The sequence below is a fragment of the Neomonachus schauinslandi genome, chromosome 6, assembly GCF_002201575.2.
Source record: "Neomonachus schauinslandi chromosome 6, ASM220157v2, whole genome shotgun sequence".
In the NCBI taxonomy this organism is placed as follows: Eukaryota; Metazoa; Chordata; class Mammalia; order Carnivora; family Phocidae; genus Neomonachus; species Neomonachus schauinslandi.
In genome coordinates, this window is record NC_058408.1 from 66,364,785 (window position 1) to 66,384,477 (window position 19,693).

The window sequence follows — 19,693 nt, forward strand, 5'->3', positions numbered from 1 at the left end:
TTCTGCCGTGTTCTTGCGGATTGTGAGATTGACCCCACAGGATAAATTTCTACCAGCCGAGTGTATGCATCTCAAATTTCGATAATATGACCACTTCGTTCTCTCCGAGTGTGTCAGTTTTCACTGGGAAATAAAGTCTTCAGTGATATTTAAGTAGGATTCGTTGTACAGGGTTCACCGTGTCTGTCCTCGCTTGTAGGAAGGAGGAGGAGGAGCGGAGGCGGCGCGAAGAGGAAGAAAGAGAGCGTCTGCAGAAGGAGGAGGAGAAGCGCAGGAGAGAGGAGGAGGAAAGGCTGAGGCGGGAGGAAGAGGAGAGGAGGCGAGTAGAAGAGGAGAGGCTTCGGCTGGAGCAGCAGAAGTAAGCGGGTCGGACTGCTTGTGTTGAAGCGGGAGAGCCGGACCGCCACGGCCTCCAGGCGCCGCGCCTTGGGAGAACTCTGTGACTTGTGTGCTGGGAGGTGCATGCCCCTCGGCTCCCGCCGTTTGTACCAGTGGTCTGTCACGTTCCCCAGGGGGCCTCGGCTCAAGCTTCAGTGGGTGGCGAAAAGGAAAGGGCTTGGGGTTAGCTGCCAGGACCCAGGGACTAGAGCGGAAGCTGAGGTGGCTTGCTGGCTCTGTCCCTGGGTCCTGGTGATCTTGTCTCGATTCCCAGTTGTATGTCTGTCTCGCCCCTTCTGTTCTCTGCCTTGGTGGACACGAGGCTGTCCTGGTGTGGATTTGTGTGATCCGGGATTTCATGCGTCTGACAGACTGGCCGGAATTGGACAGAGCCCCAGGACAGAGCCCCCAGGACAGAGTCCCCAGGATAGAGCCCCAGGACAGAGCCCCAGGACAGAGGATGGGGCCTGAAACCATCTCTCGTTCAGGGTTGTGAGAGCAGCTGCATCACAAGGGACTGGTTCTTCAGGAGGGAGCTGTGGGGACAGGGAGGAAGGGGTTGACACCGCACGTGCGGGAGGAAGGTCTGAGGTGTGGGGGGCCGGGGGGTGGCGTCTAGAGGAAACCAGAGAGTATGACAGTCTCTTGATGTTATCTCTCAGCGGCTCCTCAGAAAGGCTTCAGTGCTGGTCGCAGAGCAACCTTGGGCCTCATTCCGCTTTGGGGAGAGACTAGGAATGCTACATCTTTGGGAGCAGGCAGCGCCCTGGATGGGCCACGTGTCGGGTTCAGTGCAGGACTTTGTGAGATTTTGCTTTATCTCATCTGTCTACTTATTTATTTGTCTATTGAGAGATGGCTTTCCGAACTTTGTTAAGTTGGTCACATAACTGAGGTAGGAAGCCTGTGGTGCCTGTAGGAGAGAAAATGAGATTTATAATAACAGAAATTACTGTCTCTAAACCAAGTGTGCTCAGATACTATTTTCAGTGTTGTTCTGGAAGGCAGGCTTTATTTATTTATTTGATAGAGAGGAAGAAAGAGCACAAGCAGGGAGAACAACAGAGGGAGAGGGAGAAGCAGACTCCCCACGGAGCAGGGAGCCTGACATGGGGTTCGATCCCACAACCCCGGGATCACGACCCGAGCCGAAGGCAAATGCTTAACCGACTGAGCCACCCAGGCACCCCGAAGGCAGGCTTTAAATGAAATGCCTCAGAGCTGCAGAGTTTCCCTGGCTTTACTTATATTTACCAGGGCCGCTCGTGACACGTTCTGGTTTCTGTCCTGCCTCTTCCAGCTCTCCGAGTGTTCAGGTAGAGAAGCCGTGGCCGGCAGCTGAATGTTACTGTCATTGTCGTGTCGTGTCCCCCCCCCCCCCCCACGCCCCCGCCGTAGATGACAGGGCACCCTCTGACAGCGTCCTGCTGGGAGTCCGCGCTGATGCCGGCCTGCCTGACCACATCCCGGCTCTGGCCGCTCCCACAGAGTGATCTCGGGCAAGTTCCCGAACGCCGGCACCACCTCCCGTCTGAAGCCTTGTCTCCTCCCAGGTGGCTGGTACCTGCAAGCAAACAGCGCCTGGCGCACAGTCGGGGCCCGGCGACCGTTCGTAGTTACGATGGGGACGATGGGGATCCGACACGGGAATCCTTCTCCCTCTCCATCCCAGATTTTCCTTGAAAACCCTCAGTGAAAAGTGAGAGAGGCCCAGTGGCTTCTGAAGCCTTTCTTCTGGGCCTGCGGCACCACATGCGGGTGGGAAGGCATGCCCGGCTCAGTCCTTGCACGGGGTGACCAGTGGTACAGATCAGCCACGGGGCCGTCTGCTCTGGCCGCGAGCCGTGACCTGTGACCCGCGGCCCGACGAGTGTGTGTCTCTGGTGTTTCAGGCAGCAGATCATGGCGGCCCTGAACTCGCAGACGGCCGTGCAGTTCCAGCAGTACGCGGCGCAGCAGTACCCGGGCAGCCTGGACCAGCAGCAGCTGCTCGTCCGCCAGCTGCAGGAGCAGCACTACCAGCAGTACATGCAGCAGCTCTACCAGGCCCAGCTCGCCCAGCAGCAGGTGCGCCGGGGCTCCCTCCTCGCCGGGCTCAGCTGCTCCGCGCCGTTAGCTTCGAAGGAGAACGTGACTCGTAGGGGCCTTGTGGGGAGACTCGGGGTGCACGGGCAGTTACGAAAGCAGACAGGTGACATGGAGGCAAAAAATGACGTGACCACGGGGCATCCGGGGGTTGTGCGCACCGGGTGTCATTCCGGTGAGTCTGGGGCAGACCCTGTTGGTGATCCTGGGTGATTCGTGTTCAAGTTAGGTTGCCGTGTCCTTCAGGCAGTGGGCGGCCCTAGGCCGGGGCGGCTGCCCATGGGAGGACCGGTCCCCTCAGGCTGTCAGCGGGTCTTGCGGGCTGGTCATCTAGATGTTTGCGTGAGGTGCTAGAGCGAGACTGTGCCCCCCTGCACCACAGTGCTAGTCCCTCCAGCTCCCTACCCCTAGGGACTTGGCGTAGGTGGCGTAGCGTGAAGAGCGTGGGGTGAAGAAGAGCAGGGTAACACTTGGATTCGGTCCTGGCTTTGCCGTTACCTTGTTTGATATCAGACAAGTTACCTACTGCTCTGATTTTTCTGCCTTTTCTCCCAGTGAGCGGGAATGGGAGAAAAAAAATCCCGGTACCGATCCCGCTCACCTCCCTGAACTCTCAGAGGACCAAAATGAGAAAAAGAGTTGCTCTTTGAAAGTGTTGTGTACGTATGGCAGATCGCTGATCTGTGTTCCCTTTTCACACAGGGCAGAGGCACTAATGCCTTCTTGGGGTGAATCTGGCGAAGTTTTACTTCCTTACTTTCCACTTAAAAAGTAGTTATGACCTGTCAGTCCACAGGAAGAAAGTGTGCGACATTATAGTTGCTCAACATTTCTTGTCAGATGAAGTGACCTTGATTGTTTTGCCAACCTCTTTAAATTCTCTGGAAATTAATATCCTTACTTAAAATACCTTTTCCCTTGAAGTTAAAAGGCTTGCAATTTTGTGTCGTTCATAAGCTGAAAAGGATGTCACCCCAGAGTTTATTCAAGACAGTAAGTGGCTTTTCTGAGGGATTTCTTTTCTGTCCTGGAAAGCCTGTTTCTGCTTGAGCGTACCACTCCCTCTTCCTGCTTGTAGGGCTTTGAGATGGGCTTTGAGATGGTTTTCCAGTGGGATAGCTCACACGCCCTGCCCTGTTTATAGGTTGCTGTCATTTAGTGAGAACAAACTTGGTCAAGTAGGGCAAACCAAGAATCTGTGGAAGAGAAGGATCTGGAATCCGTAATTTAGATTACAGTGATGGAACTCGGTTTTACACATTGACTGGTGGTCTCTGGGAATGGAGAAGGAAAGGCACTGGGGAAGGAACATAAAGTAGTAATTTTTGTATAAATACTGAGCAAAATGACAGAGTGCTAACACTTGTTCATTTGGAGGTGTAGTTATGTGGGTGTTTGTTCCTATATCTTTCTGTGCTTTTAAAACCTTCCCAAAGTACAGATGAGAGATGATGTAAATAAATCATAATGATCTGCTGTTTGTAATAGATGTATATTTGTGGGCAGTGGGATCCCCAAGGGAGTTGTTCACTCTGCTGGAGGATTTCAAGCACGGCCTCCTGGAGAGCAGCCATCTGAGCTGGGCCTGCTGATCATCCACAGAAATGCTTTTCTAGCTGTCCTGTCTCACAGTGAATGTTCTGAGTGTGCCGACTTATTTTGGTTGTATGCACTTTTTCGGGAAGCTGGTACTCTTTCTAGAAAACTCATGTGGGAATGACTGAGAATCTAGGCCTTGAAAGGAGGTATTTTAAAATCTTACATGTATTACCAGCCTGCGTTAGCCACAGAAGAAAGCGTTGCTGTTCATGGAAATAATTGGATTGTAGATGATATGTTGAATTTGTGTACAGGTATGTAGAAATATGTCATTATCCCTAAACCGTGAGATTATAAAGGCTTTTTTCCTATGTTTTCTTTGTTTCATTATTTTATTTTTTACTTTTGTAAACGTAAGCTCAGTTATGACTTCATGTTTTAATGTAGAGTTACTTAAATGCCCAAATGTTTATCAACAGTAAAATGGATAAATTTTGTATCTTCACAATGGAATATCATAGCAGTGCAAACAAAATACAATTATTTTATAACCTTATGGATGAACCTTGCAAAAATAATGTCGAGTAAAAGAAGCCAGACACAAAAAAGAACATTTATTATACAATTCCGTTTATATATATAAACGTCGAAAAATGGGCGAAGCAGATATGTCGTGTTTTAAGTCAGCTTAGTTGTTACCCTTGCAGCATGGGTCGGGGAGTGTGTCAAAAGGAGAATTCTGGATGCAGATAATGTCTTGACCTGGTGTTGCTTACGTGGGTATGTTTGTTTTATGAAGAATGATCAGGTTGTACATTTGTTTATGATTTGTACATGTTTCTCTATATATAATTCAAAGGTTCCTCAAAAGTTGCTTAAGTAACAACACTTAGGTATATCTAATAATACTAATATCTGTCTTGATAGAAGAGGGGAATGTCCCCAGATAGTTGTCCTTTGTGTTTAAGATGTTTTTACTCTTCCATTTTGACTTGGGACATTTTGATTCCATTTTTTTTTTTTTTAAAGATTTTATTTATTTGACAGACAGTGAGAGAGGGAACACAAGCAGGGGGAGTGGGAGAGGGAGAAGCAGGCTTCCCGCCGAGCAGGGAGCCCGATGCGGGGCTCGATCCCAGGACCCTGGGATCATGACCTGAGCCGAAGGCAGACGCTTAACGACTGAGCCACCCAGGCGCCCCTTGATTCCATTTTTATGAATGTACATATTTTAATAACAGTGATGAATTGTCATTAAGAAAGTCTTTTGGCCTCAAGCTCCATTTTGTAAGCCTGTTTAATTCTTAGGTTGATATTTTTTATAACATGATTAACAGTTTTCAGTTCAATTGTGATGTTTTTCTGTGTATAGTTTATGGTGAAGATTTCATTTATTATTTTGGTCCATATCAGAGTAATCACCCATATTTGATTGATTACTTTGGGGCCCCATATCGGATTTTACTAATTACAGCTTTTGCCTTCATGATTTTTCCTCTGTGATCATTTATTACTACCAAGTTTAATTTTCCTGATTCAGATTTTATGTATCTGAATTTTATCAAGATTTTCTTCTGTCGGTTTTAAGAACAAATGTTACTGTGTTCAATTTTTGTGTATAATTGTCTTTGGGGTTGATTATTTCTATCTACTCTAATTTTTCCTGGTTAGTTTTTCTAATGATCTTTAGGTCACAAAAACGTGACCCAGGTTTTTGTCCATGATAATTTTTCAGCATTTTTAGCTGTTGGCTCGGTATTGTCCTACTAATACTCATCATAGATAAGATAAAACTGATAAAAGTCTATTACTAATTTTTTTTTTAAAGATTTTATTTATTTGACACAGCAAGAGAGCGCACAGCAGGGGGAGAGACAGGCAGAGGGAGAGGGAGAAGCAGACTCCCCGCCAAGCAGGGAGCCCGATGTGGGGCTCGATCCCAGGACCCTGGGATCATGACCTGAGCCGAAGGCAGACGCTTCACCGACTGAGCCCCCCAGGCGCCCCTATCAGTAATTTCTTGAAGCACAGTGCTTTAGTAGGACAAAAACACGGGGTCAGAGTGCATTCCAGGGCAAGTGTGCCATCCTTAGCCGTCCTGGTCAGTGTGTCTTCACTGTTTCTCCACTTGTAGGCAGCCTTACAGAAACAGCAGGAAGTAGCAGTCGCGGGGGCTTCTCTGCCTGCGTCATCAAAAGTGAACGCAGCGGCACCGGGCGATAGGATGTCAGTCAATGGACAGGCCAAAACTCACACTGACAACCCAGAGAAAGAACTTGAACCAGAAGCTGCAGAAGAAGCCTTGGAGAATGGACCCAAAGGTATGGTTTGGCATGTGTGTGTCCATCCAGATGTCATAACTGAGATTCATGGAAAGCAAGGCAGGAGTCAGGCTCACTGGCTTTGGAGAGCAATCACATATTTGTGAGAGTTGAATGCTTTTGTACCCTTTTGAGTCTGAATCCGATGCCTCTGGTGACCCTTAGAATAGGCAGAGAAGAGCACGTCAGAGGACTTTTGGACACTTTGGGTTGTGTATTGGTTATCTGTTGCTATGTGACAAATCATACCCAGATTTAGCAGCTTCCAGTAACAGCTGTTTACTGTCTCACACAGCGGGTGAGATTACTGGGGTTTTGGGAAGCAGCTTAGCTGAGCGGTGGTGGTTCTGGTCCCATGGGATTTCGGTCACGATGCTGGCTGGCACTGGAGTTGGGTGGATGCTCCACGGGCACCAGAGGCTCTGCTTCCATGGTGCTTCCCTCCATGACTGGCAAGCTGGGGCTGGCTTTTGGCAGGAGGCCACAGTTCCTTGCCCTGCGAAGCCTGTCCTTCGGCCTGAGTGTCCTGGACGCAGTGGCTGGCTTCCTCCAGAGCACGTGATCCGAGGGGACAAGGCAGAAGTGGCAGTGTCTTTCACACTCTAACTTTGGAAGTCCTACATCGGCACTTGCACAGTATTCTGTTGGCCACACGTACCAACCCTGGTACATTGTGGCCAGTGACCTCCCAAGTGCGTGAATACCCAGACGTGAGGATCACGGGGTCAGGGGCATCTTGGAGGCTGCCTACCAAATATTGCAGTATTTTTTGAGACTAAAGTACCAGAAGATAACTTAGCATTTTCAAAGGTCTAGCTTTTTACAGGCAGCTCATTAGTTCCTTCAGCAACTGACTGAAGATTTTCTGAGCGTAGGGGGACAACGTGAGGGAGAAGGACACACAAGATGTAAACCGTAGCCATGTAAGGGCTGTGGTGGGGAGAGAGGCACTGTGTAGGTCAAGAGTGTGTGATGTGGGGACTGAGCCGAGAAAGCCGAAGCAAGACTTGACACTAAGGTGGGCTGGGTGGTGGTGTGGTTCGTAAGGAAGTTGGTTTCAGACATCTGCCTTGTCTTTTTAGAGTAAGTAACTGAAAGCAGCTTTGGATAAGACTTTGAAAATCCCATGGTTTAACCTCTCTTCCCTTTTATCCTTATAAGAGTTTATCAGTATTTTTTTTTTAAAGTAATCTCCACACCCAATGCGGGGGCTGGAACCCATGACCCCAAGGTCAAGAGTCGCAGGCTCCGCTGGCTAAGCCAGCCAGGTGCCCCAGGTCTCCCAGTATTTTCAAATGAATCTTTTTTTTTTTTTTTTAAAGATTTTATTTATTTTTTAGAGAGCGAGCGAGAGAGAAACAGCATGAGAGGGGAGAGGGTCAGAGGGAGAAGCAGGCTCCCCGCCGAGCCGGGAGCCTGATGTGGGACTCGATCCCAGGACCCTGGGATCATGACCTGAGCCAAAGGCAGACGCTTAACCATCATGAGCCACCCAGGCGCCCCCAAATGAATCTTTTGTTAAAGGTTCTGCGACTGCGTCTGAAAAACCTGCTGAGTGGTCTGGTGCACATAGACGCTGCTCAGCAAGAAGACTTTCCCCCTTTCTGTTCGGTCCCTAGCGATGCCATCCTGTCCAAGTTTTTCTGTTTCTGTGAGCTCCTTTAGAATAGCCCCTGGAACTTTGGGATCCTCAGAGGTCAAGGGTTTTATTTTTTTTGACAGAGAGACTGAAGTCAAAGCCCAGCTTTCCTTGTCCAGATCCAAAAGTGAGTTTATTCCTAAGTCCAGACACTCTTCGTTATTAGGTTTCCCTGGCTCCAGCTAGGAGGTTTCCAAGGTCAGTCTCCAATCCCCATACGTAATCAGAGTGTAGAGAAAAATCTCTTCTAAGATTGTGGATTGCGTGTTTTCCTTGAAGTGGTGTGGTGACCTTTGATGCCTGGTGACTTTGGTAAATGCTGCAGTTCAGGGGGACACTTGGCTGGGGAGCCCGGACATTCCTCTGAGTCCCTGACCCTCAGGGAGACCAGATGGCACGTGGCGCCTCACTGCGGCCAGGCAGGGGTCCCATGCGAGTTGGCCGCCTGCAGGTGAAGGCTCATCCTCTTCAGCGTAATTCCTGTTGCCTTTAGAATCTCTTCCAGCGATAGCAGCTCCGTCCATGTGGACCCGACCCCAGATCAAAGACTTTAAAGAGAAGATTCGGCAGGATGCAGACTCCGTGATTACAGTGGGCCGAGGAGAAGTGGTCACTGTTCGAGTCCCCACCCATGAAGAAGGATCATACCTCTTTTGGGAATTTGCTACAGACAATTATGACATTGGCTTTGGGGTGTACTTTGAATGGACAGACTCTCCGAACACTGCCGTCAGCGTGCATGTCAGCGAGTCCAGTGATGACGACGAGGAGGAGGAAGGTAGAGCTGTGGGTCCGTACTGACAAGTGCTGGGGTGTGTGTTGGCAAGAAGGGCCTGGTTCCTGTGTCAGCCACCCTTATCCTGATTAACTCTTTCTGGACAGGGATTCATCTCTTCAGAAGTGGGACCTCAGCTGGAAAGGCTGAGAGACAGGCCAGCCTCTCAGAAGGGCCTGGGGTCCGAACATGCCATTGTTTCAGTGCGCGGCGGGTCTGTCTGGCAGTGTATTACGTGTTATGTCGCTGCTTTCTCAGTACTGTTTTACTTCCAGCACTTTGTGTTGGAAAGCCAAATGTGCAAGATCATTTTGAAAAATTTTAAAAGAGCAAGCAAGAAATTCTGCCAATTCTGGAGTTTATTTAAATTTACAGTTCTGATATTAGCTTTTTAGGTCGTTTAGTTTTTTTTTTTTTTAGTGTAAATACAGAAACTCATACCAGAACGTTGTACCTAAAAAAAAAAGTCAGCTGTTCTTCCCCATTTTACACAAGTATAATTTTTTATTTTCTCCCAAGTGGACAAAATGGAGTGTTTCCAAGAACAGTTTAAACTCTCTCAGTCTAGGAAGGAGACTATAAAATGTATGCATATTAACGGAGAAGATGGTCTCCTTAATTTTGTTTTGCAGAAAAGGTAGAGCTCAGGGCTTTGGTACGTACCTAGTGAGCACTTGAGTTCCTGGGTCGGCTTGGCCGAGGCTCGTGTGGAAGGAGTGCCCTGGCCGTGGGAGTGAAGCGGCAGCCTCTTGGTTCTTGGAACTAGTAACCTTTGGGGTGACTTGCAGACCAGCTGCTCGTGCTTGAAGACGGTTGGTAGTGTTTCGCAGAGATCACGTTGGGATACACTGAAAGAGGTAGTTGTCAGAGGTTTGTGGAGGAAGGCTAGAAGTTCAGGCAGCTGTGGAGGCTCACAGTTGGATCCGGGCACCACACGTGCCGCACACCAGGCCCCCTGGGGCCACGTATGGCAACACACGCGTGGGCCCGTGTCGTTGAGGGGCTGCTTTGTGTCCCGTGGCCTTTATCTCTGAGGTCCGGAGCCTGGTGAAGCATCGCCCACAGATACTGCTGACTGAACTGGAAGGGAAAACACAGGAGTGAGGAAAGAGCAAGCAGAGACAAGAGAGACCCCCGAGCAGGTACCCCGACCCCCATGGCAGGTGCCCCCGAGCAATGTCAGGGCCAGGGACTGGCATCTCTGATGTGCCACAGGGACTCATGAAAATCAGACTGTTTGCACATGTCTGGGAAGGGAGGTTTGTGGTGCAGACTGTTGTACTTCGAAAGAGCTTTGTGGCTAGTGTAGAAGTCTGCTAAGAAGCAGGTCGAGATGATCTGTTTCTCCTGGCTTGCCTGCTGGAGAGTCTCCAAAGGGAGGTTGTCCTAGTGTGAGCCCTCCGCTGAGGGTCATTTTTGGCTACTGATGTTGGGTGGGGCGCCGGTAAACATGGCCGGGGTCCAGTGCCTCTCTGGAGGCGAGAGCCACGGCACACCCTTGATCTTTGCGTTCGTGTGTGACATCCCTCAGGTGGAAATGGACTTACCTGTCCTCGGGCTAGTCCTAATCATAAAATCATTTCTGTCTGAAACTAAGTCATTAATACCCCTGTGTGAACCGAAACAGCAGTGAGGATTTATTGCTCCCAAGAGTTGTTTGAGAAGAGTGAGCATAACTCTCCTTTTTGAAGATTTAGCTCACAGACTGCATGTGTCCCTATGGCTTCTTATGAAGGCCACCATGCCACCTCGTCTTGTCCCCGTAGTGCATTTTATGGGGGTCCTTTTAGCTTGGATTAAGATGGAAGAGCAGTCCAGTCTTTTTGTTGCTTTGGGGTTTTTTTTTTTTCTCCATTTGGTCTTGGAAGCTACAGGAATTTGTTCTCTCTGAAGTGTGGCTGATAACTCCCATTCTGTGCTCTGATTCTTCCCGTCTTTATTGCTGCCAGGTCCCAGGTCTTTGCTTAACTTGATGAAAGGTGCATTGCTCATCTGTCTCAGTAACCTTTAGTTTTACAGGTTTTGAACAAAATCTGGATCTTGAATTACTGGACCAGTAATCTGTTTCATGGATATCCTTATAGGCAATAGTTTGCATTTTGAATGGCTCTGTATTTCTCATTTGCAAATGAAAGATATTTAAGTATTGCTATGATGAAGCAAATCTGATTTGGGCCTATTTATCAGAATGTCATTTGCTTTTTTTTTTTTAAGTAAACTTTTTTATTTTAGAATAATTTTAGATTTATAGGAAAGTTGCAAAGACAGTACAAAGAGTTCCTGTGTACTCCACACCCAGTTCCCCCTTGTGTTAACACCCATTTGTACTGCGGTACGTTCAGCATCAGTAACGAACCAATGTGGATACATTTTGATTCGCTGAAGTCCATATGTATTCACATTTCCTTAGTTTTCATCTAATTTCCAGGATCCCATCCAGGATGCCACATTTTAGTTATCCTGTCTCCTTCAGCTCCTCTAGACCATGAGAGTTTCTCAGACTTGCCTTGTTTAAATTCCTGTTAGTGGCCACTGACCGTCACCACGCAGTTAACCAATGTTGCCAAAATTCACTCTGCCGTGTTATGGACCCGAAAGTCTTTTATCTTTTGCACTGCATATTCCTCTGACCTGTTTGCCTGAGGTTGTTTATATTTAATATGTGAAACTGAGATTTTAAGCTGGTTCATAATTTTCTCACTCCTGTAGGTTTCCAGAGGGTTTTTTTCCCTAACCTCCTATCATTACAGTTCACAAACTATTAACTGGGACAGACCTAGAATCAGAGCTCACTTTTTGCCACTGGGATCATCCCCGGATTGATACAGGCCTATAGCGAAAGGAATGGATTTTCAGAGTGTCTCTGAATACCTACCTCTCTGCTGTGGTTTCCTCATTTTACTCTCAAAGCTAAGATGTACAGAACATGATAGTCCTCAGAAGCTCGATTTCCCCTTCCTAAAACAGTGAGAACGTTCATATTGTTGAGGAAGAGGACAGGAGCATCGTTTTCCTCGGTGCTGATCAGATGAGCGAGGTTCCGCCTGTCGGGAGGAGTGAGGAATCGAATGGGTGTCCCCAGGGAAGAGAGGGCTCCAAAGTGGGAGCGGTGGTCCAGGGAGAGCGAGATGCTGGCTGCTTCCACCCCCAGCTAGCAGCTGCTCAGAGACAGGAACGAACAAATGAACGAAAGACGAAGCCAGGACGTGCTCACAGGCGTGTACATTGTAGAGTGGCTTCAGAGAATTCCTGATGAGCCATTTCTCAGAGGAAGGATGGGGTTGCAGTGCTTGATGCAAATGTGGTTTTCCTGGATCTGTTCACTGACGTGTCTCCATTCTGTCTCACAGAAAACGTCAGTAGTGAAGAGAAAGCCAGAAAGCACGCCGCCAAGCCTCTGCTGGACGAGATTGTGCCTGTGTACCGGCGGGACTGTCACGAAGAAGTGTATGCCGGCAGCCACCAATACCCAGGGAGAGGGGTCTACCTCCTCAAGTTCGACAACTCCTACTCTTTGTGGAGGTCAAAGTCAGTTTACTACAGAGTCTATTATACTAGATAAAGATGTTGTTACAGAGTCTGGAGTCTAGGGTTGGGCAGAAGACAGCATTTAGTTTGGAATTTCTTTTGACTTTTGTGGAGCATTGCAGTCAGTGTTTACCGTCTTGGATTTTGGTCTGATGGCTGGTGAACTCTTGTTGGGACTCGGGGTTCCCTTGAGACCCTTTAGCATTAATACTCTGGGGCTCGGGGTCTTCCTCAGAGCCCTCCAGCCCTTGGGTGCTGACCACCAGAGTCACTAATGGATGCTGAAGTTACAGGAGCTATGTGTTAAATCTTTAAGGTCTCCAAAATAAAACCTCCCCACGTTGACCCCACCTGGCCGATGGTGAGTCCGTTGCTGCCTGCTCCATGTGTCTTATGAGAGCCCGTAGTTACCGTGACTGCTGATGGGACATCCTCATGTCAGTAGTCTCCGTGAGGTGCAGCTGACTTTGATGAAGGTCATCATTTTTAAAGCTTAAAAACTCAAGACCTCACAGATGATCATAGACAGATTGCCTCAATTCGATTTTGTTCTGAACAACCCAGATTGTTTTTGCTTTGAGTGCAGCTGTTCAGTTCAGAGTTGTATGACAGAGAATTATTTTCTGAGGTAATCTTAAGAATGTTCAGAGCTGATTGATAATCGAACTATCAAGACACCTAGAACACCTCAGACATCCGTCTTAGCAAGCGTCTGCTTGGTCTTTTGCTTTTCCTCTGGTCCTCACTCTGCCGGTAACAAAGCAGAACTAACTCCTTTTTGTCTCGATTGGGCTTTTATAGAGTACCTCAAATTGAAACTGTTTTCTACACAAGCAGATAGGTAGGGGTTTTATAAACTCGAATTGGCACCTACTGAATTAAAATATATAAAATCACTCAAATATAATTCGGTGTGTGGGGAGTAACATTGCACTCAGTGGGAATGACTGCCAGAGACAGTCCGTTTTCTCTTCGTGTGTTAATACTTAGGCACAGACTCTACACAGTTCCGTTTGGAGTTGCTTACTAGAGAGGATTGGAGACACAAATGCCCATGCTTAAGTTTTTTTATTGCTTTAATCTGTATTATGTCTTCATAGATGGGAAGAGGTACATTTTTGTTTTCCTTACTGAAAACAAATATGGATTAATTGCCTCATGTTTGTATAAGTGATCGACTAGTGTAGAGATTCTTGTTTTCAGAAGGGAGGGGTGGTATAGCTAGAAAGCGACAAAGACGGCAATACACACGTAATGTTACTACTATATGTTGTTACTGAAATACTTAGATTTTTACAATTTCAAATCATAAATCACTTCTCATAGGAGGGTCTCCATTGATTAACTGCGGTATATACAGTTCACTACATGAGGGGCTGTTGTTTTTGTGTGCTGCATTTCTGTTTTTTAATACCTGGTTTTGTACATACCTAACTCTGTTCTCTTTTGGTTACTCAGAAACTGGATTATTTTCTCCTAAGCAGTGCTTAATTTGTGTTTTTTAATTCTGATTCACTAGTTCCAGCTCAGAGGTGTCCACACTGTTCTGTCTAGAACACTTTGAGGCTCTCCATCAGCTCTCATGTATATATGGTAGAGAAACCATGGGGTTAGGCACTTCTTGGCTTTTTTTTTTTTTTTTAATGAGAAAATACTGTATTTAAAATGTAAAATAAACTTTTAAAAAGCAGGCACTAATATATATTTCTCCCAGCCTTTGATTACAGATTTGTCCTTGCACATGTTAAGGTAAATTATCTTCTAAAAATATCATTGTTCTCGGGAGCAGTGTATGTCACTTTACACAGCAGTGGTTCCTGTCATATGTGCTCATGTCAGAACATTTTTTGGTTTTAAACTTTTTTATTGCCTTTGGCTGTTGATTAGTACAGTACAAGTGCGATTTCAAAAAGATCTTGAAAATAATATATTTAATCAATTAAAATGTTTATCTGTAATCCGTTGATGTTTCATTACTACAGTTACTCTCTGAAGCGTTAGTTCTGCACTTCCTCATTTTGGAAGGACGAGAAGAAGTGGCCCAAAAGACCTTTTCTGTTTTAAAAAGTTGAAAACCAACAACAAGACTATTTCTGACTGATCAGTTTTTTTTTTTTTTTAAGATTTTATTTATTCATTTGAGACACAGAGATAAAGAGAGAGAGAGAGCATGAGCAGTGGGAGAGGCAGAGGGAGAGGGAGAAGCAGACTCCTGGCTGAGCCAGGAGCCCGATGTGGGGCTCGATCCCAGGACCCCGGGATCATGACCTGAGCCGAAGGCAGACGCTTAACCACCTGAGCCACCCAGGCGCCCCAGTCTGACTGATCAGTTTTTGCTGTGAATTGCCCCAGAGAGTTAGGAAAGATTTTAAAGTGTTCAGACTTTGGTGGAAAGGAAAGCACTGGCTTTTCTTATTGAAGGGGACTTAGAAGATTATTCCCCACACAACCATGTGCTGCGTAGCGTGTTCCTTGAAGTTCACAGGGACCCCCTGCTCTAAATTTTCCACGGTCTGGCACCTGCAAAGCAGTAAGCAGGGGAGTGCCCCCATCAGGATAATGTGGAGTGCCAGAAACTATTCCAAAAACAACCCCCACCCCCGAAATGCAGGCTGACTTGGACCTCAAATTTCATTTGCTTGTGTGAGATTTGGAGAGACAGAAGGAGTTGGTCATCTTGGGGTTTTATTGCCGTGTTGGGGTACCGTGAACACTTATGGAGAGCTGTTGGTGTGTGAGTACATCTCGGAAGCCGCGGAACCGAGTACTGACCATCTGCCTTATGGAAGAGGAGAAGCAACCAGTTCAAAATCCTAAGTGATGGCTAAGAATGCATTGGGGGCTCGGAGTGCAACAGTCTGCAACCAAAACCGTCTTTGTGTCGTCTTTCCCCAGCTGAGCTGAGCTCAGCACTTCCGTCAGCAACCTAAAAATGTGTGCATGTGATCTCCTTGGGGGAGAACCAGTCTGAACTTTATTTCCATAGTATTAATCAGACTTGGACTTTTATCTCACATACTTGCAGCTTTTTAAGATGAGTTGATTACTATCCTTCCAACACTCTTCTTTGGAATTTATTACGTGGTCCTTATTTCAGGTGCTTATTATTTTGCTTGATTTATTTTGTAATGAAAGAAGCATTAGCTCCATTTTTATTAGCTGTTATGCCACTTTTAATAAGTTGTGATTTGATTAGGATACTTAAGTACCAGGAAACGAAGTGGCCGACTTTTCCAGAACTGACCTTGGCGTTTGGACTTGGGCCATCAAACATGGGGGAGCAGTAAAAATTGGAGCAGTCAGTTCCTTTCTTGTAGTTTTAACAGAGTCTTGAGCATGATTGCTCCGTTCAGCCCGGCCCTGAACTGCTCACTTGACTCGCGAGTCTATGGAAAGATCCAGTCCAAATGTGATTAACATGCACTGATTTTTTTCACCTTTCTTTAATGTCCTATCTGTACAATTCTGACAGTTTTTACCCTCTACCAAAATCATGAACTTAAATATCTCCAGTTGAAGGTGACATAACTTTTTTGTGTGTGTGGCAGAATAGAGAGATGTAAACATGCTTCTCATAAGGTCTGCATTTTGTAACTTTTAATTCCGGTCTGTGTTCATGGAGAATTTTCCCTTTTACTAAGTAGAGGTCTACTCTGTTCTTTTAATCTGCTGGGTTTCTTCCATAGAGTAGTTCTTTGGCCATTTTTCTGTTAATTGAACATTTTAGATTCCTTGTGGTTTTTTTTATTCTAAGTGCTGTGCCAGTGAACGCTCTCTTACGTGTCTTCCTGCACGTCTGCATGAGTTTTTCAAGGGTAGATACCAAGAAGTGGAATTGTTGGCTCACGCGGTCTGTGCAATTTTTTTTTTAATAGACCTGCCACATTGTCCTCCAGAGTGGCTGACCTAATTTCCCTTCCAGCTCCATAGTGTTGCAGAATACTGCTTTTTCCCCTGTCAACACTCCATATTGCCAGACTGAAGTCTTGGTCAGTCTGATGGGTGAAAAATGAAATTTCATCTTCATATGTGTTTCTCTGATAACTAGTAAGATTAAGCATCTATTTTTAGTGGCCAGTTGTATTTCCTCTCCTATAAATTGCCTGTTTGTGTTCCTCTACCCATCTTTCAATTAGATAATTTTATATTGATTTATTAGCATTAAAAATATAGCTTGTATACTGATCATTCATTATATATATCTTATTATATAATTTCTGCCAGTTTATTGCTATTCTGTTTTGTTTATGGCGTTAGGTCTATTTATATGTGTCTGTGTTTGGTCATAGACGTTATAATCTGTATTGTCAGTTTCATTCATTTTTTTTCTTTTATGACTTCCATATATATGTATATACATATACACACATATATGTGCATACATATATCTGCTTCTAAATTCTGTTCCATTTATCTGACCACTTATGTGCTAATACTATAAATTACTGTAGTTTTAAAACAATATTTTTGTACACGGCAAATCTCCCCCTTTTTGGATACTTTTTCTTATCTATTTTTGAACCTCTGTTCTGTATGAACATTTAATCATTAGCCTGTCATATTTCATGAAAAGTCTTAATGGGATTTACATTCAAGTATTGCATTATTTTCTAGGTTGATTGAGAGAGCTTACACTGCCTTTATAAAAGAGTGGTAGTGGGGCACCTGGGTGGATCAGTCAGCTAAGCATCTGCCTTTGGCTTGTGTCGTGATCCCGGGATCCTGGGATCGAGCCCCACGTTGGGCTCCCTGCTCAGTGAGGAGTCTGCTTCTTCCTCTCCCACCCTCCCCGCTCATGCTCGTTCTCTCACTCTTGCTCTCTCTCTCAAATAAAATCTAAAAAAAAAAGATAAGATGGGTAGTTCCATGCTCTTAAATGGTATCCAGTAGCAGAGATGGAAGGCACAACCTTAAGCTGTTGTCCCTGGCATTATTAGTTAGGATGCCAACTAATCTGGGACAACAGAGATTCAAAAATAAAGTGGCATGGGTATCGAGCCCCGCATCGGGCTCCCTGCTCAGCGGGAAGCCTGCTTCTCCCTCCCCCACTCCCCCTGCTTGTGTTCCCTCTCTTGCTGTGTCTCTCTCTGTCAAATAAATAAAATCTTTAAATATATATCTATAATTAAATTTAAAAAAATAAAGTGGCTCAAGTAAGATAGTTCAAGCTTATGAATAGGCCACAGGAGGCAGGTGGTGCAGGACAGGTCGGTTTCAGGACTTCGTGAAGTGATCGAGAGCCCCAGGTTTCTTTAATTTTGCTTCTTCACCATCCTACGGGATGGGATTGTTTCATATGCATTGGTTAGAAGCAGGCTTGCCAGGATCACATCCCCAGTTCAGTGAGGGAGGTGGGAGTGGAGAGGCAGGGATACATGCCCCATTTTAAAGGGAGAACCCTTATTTCTGTTCCGTCAGCAAGCACTTAGTCCCACGGCCCCCTCCAGCGGCAGTGTCTGCTGGGCGGTCACGTGCCCAGCCACAATTCAGAGAGGGGTGTATCTACTATGAAACAGACATGGCTCCCAGTGCACGGTTAGACTGCGTTTGTCGGCTGAGTTTTGAAATCCGTAGCCCCTTCCCACCACTCGTGCTCTCTCTCTCTCTCAAATAAAATCTTGAAAAAAAAAGTGTACAGTTCAGTGGCATTTAGTGTGTACGTTGTTGTGCACCCACCACCTCTTTATTTTTTTTAGATTTTATTTATTTGTCAGAGCACACAAGCAAGGGCTGTGGGCAGAGGGAGAGGGAGAAGCAGGCTTCCCACTGAGCAGGGAGCCCGATGCGGGGCTCGATCCCAGGACCCCGGGATCATGACCTGAGCTGAAGGCAGACGCTTAACCGACCGAGCCATCCAGGCGCCCAGCCCACCACCTCTCTTAAAACTTTTTCATTGCCCTAGAAGAATACCCATGCTCATTACAAAATCACACCCATCTCCCCTTTCCTCTTCCTCAGGAACTGCTAATCTGTTGTTTGTTTCTATGGATTTGCATGTTCTGGATATTCCATATATAAAGAATCATGTGATATTTGACATTTCGTATCTTCTTGGACTTTAAGCATAATGTTCTCAAGTTTCATCCAAGTTATAGCTTGTATCGGTCCTTCATTGTTTTTATGGCTGAATGATAATCCATTCTATGAGTATGCCTCAGTTTGTTTATTCATCAGTTGATGTACATTTGGGTTGTTTCTACCGTTTGATTATTATGAATAGTGCTGTTATGAACATTTGTGAACAAGTCCTTGTTTGAGTACTCGTTTTCACTTATTTTGGGTATATACCTACGAGTAGAATTGATGGGTCGTGTGGTAATTGTATGTGGAACTATGTTTTCCGTAGTGGTGCACCATTTTACATTCCTGCCAGTAGAGCAATAGAGGAGGGTTCCTATTTCTCCCTAAGTCCTCCAGCGCTTGCTGTTTACTGTTTTGTTTTATGGCATTGTTGTGGGTGTGAGGTGGTGTCTTGTGGCTTTGATTTGCCTTTCCTTAATAAGCAACGATGTCAGTTACTTCTTCATGTGCTTGTTGGCCATTTCTAGATCTTTTTTTTTTTAATTCAATTAGCCAACATATAGTACATCATTAGTTTCAGATGTAGTGCTCAGTGATTCATCAGTTGCATATAACACTCAGTGCTCATCACATCATGTGCCCTCCTTAATACCCATCACCCGGTTACCCCATCCCCCCACCCACCTCCCCCATTTCCAGGTCCACTGCCCATTTTTAAATTGGGCTGTCTTTTGTTATTTAGTTGTAAGTGTCCTTTATATATTCTGAATATTGAATCAATACATGATTCCCAAATAATCTCCCCCATTCCATAATCTGTCCTTTTACATTCTTGATAATGTCTCTTGATGTACCAAAGCCTTTCATTTGTATGAAGCCCAGTGTATCTTATTTTTTCTTCTATTGCTTTTGCTTTGGGTGCCAAATCTAAGAATCCACTGCCAAATCCAAAGTCATGAAGATTTACCTCTGTGTTTGCTTCTAATAAAAAAGCTTTCTAGTTTTAGGTCTTAAATTTAGGTCATTGATCCATTTGGGGCTAATGTTTGTGTCTATGGAAGGGGTTGGGGTCCAGTCTCATTCTCTGGCGTGTGGCTATATGGTTGTGGCAGGACTGTTTGTCGAGGAGACTGGTCTTCCCATTGCTTGGTCTTGGAACCCTTGCAGAGGTCATAGGTGTTTATTTTTGGCCTCTCAGTGGGTTTTACCACTTCACTAATGAAAGATATTTAGGTTGTTTCCAATTTTTTGCATTAAAATTTTGACCTAAATGAACATGTACCTATATCATTTTGCTTATGTACCTTTGTGTACTTTCGTCTTTAAATCTCTGATACAGGGGCGCCTGGGTGGCTAAGGGGGGTAAGTGTCTGCCTTCGGCTCAGGTCATGATCCCACAGTCCTGGG

The 19,693-nt window shown here is 45.8% G+C and overlaps 1 protein-coding gene across 1 annotated transcript in view; it reads left to right on the top strand.

Moving 5' to 3' along the window:
• Positions 1-14,301, top strand: part of ACBD3 (acyl-CoA binding domain containing 3) — a 37,375-nt gene extending 23,074 nt beyond the window's left edge. The window contains exons 4-8 of the mRNA XM_021679470.2: positions 200-358; positions 2,271-2,445; positions 6,137-6,323; positions 8,456-8,740; positions 12,088-14,301. Coding sequence (XP_021535145.1) covers positions 200-358; positions 2,271-2,445; positions 6,137-6,323; positions 8,456-8,740; positions 12,088-12,299 — 1,018 coding nt within the window. The 3' untranslated portion in view covers positions 12,300-14,301. The remainder of the gene's footprint in view (positions 1-199; positions 359-2,270; positions 2,446-6,136; positions 6,324-8,455; positions 8,741-12,087) is intronic.
• The last annotated feature ends 5,392 nt before the right edge of the window (positions 14,302-19,693 follow it).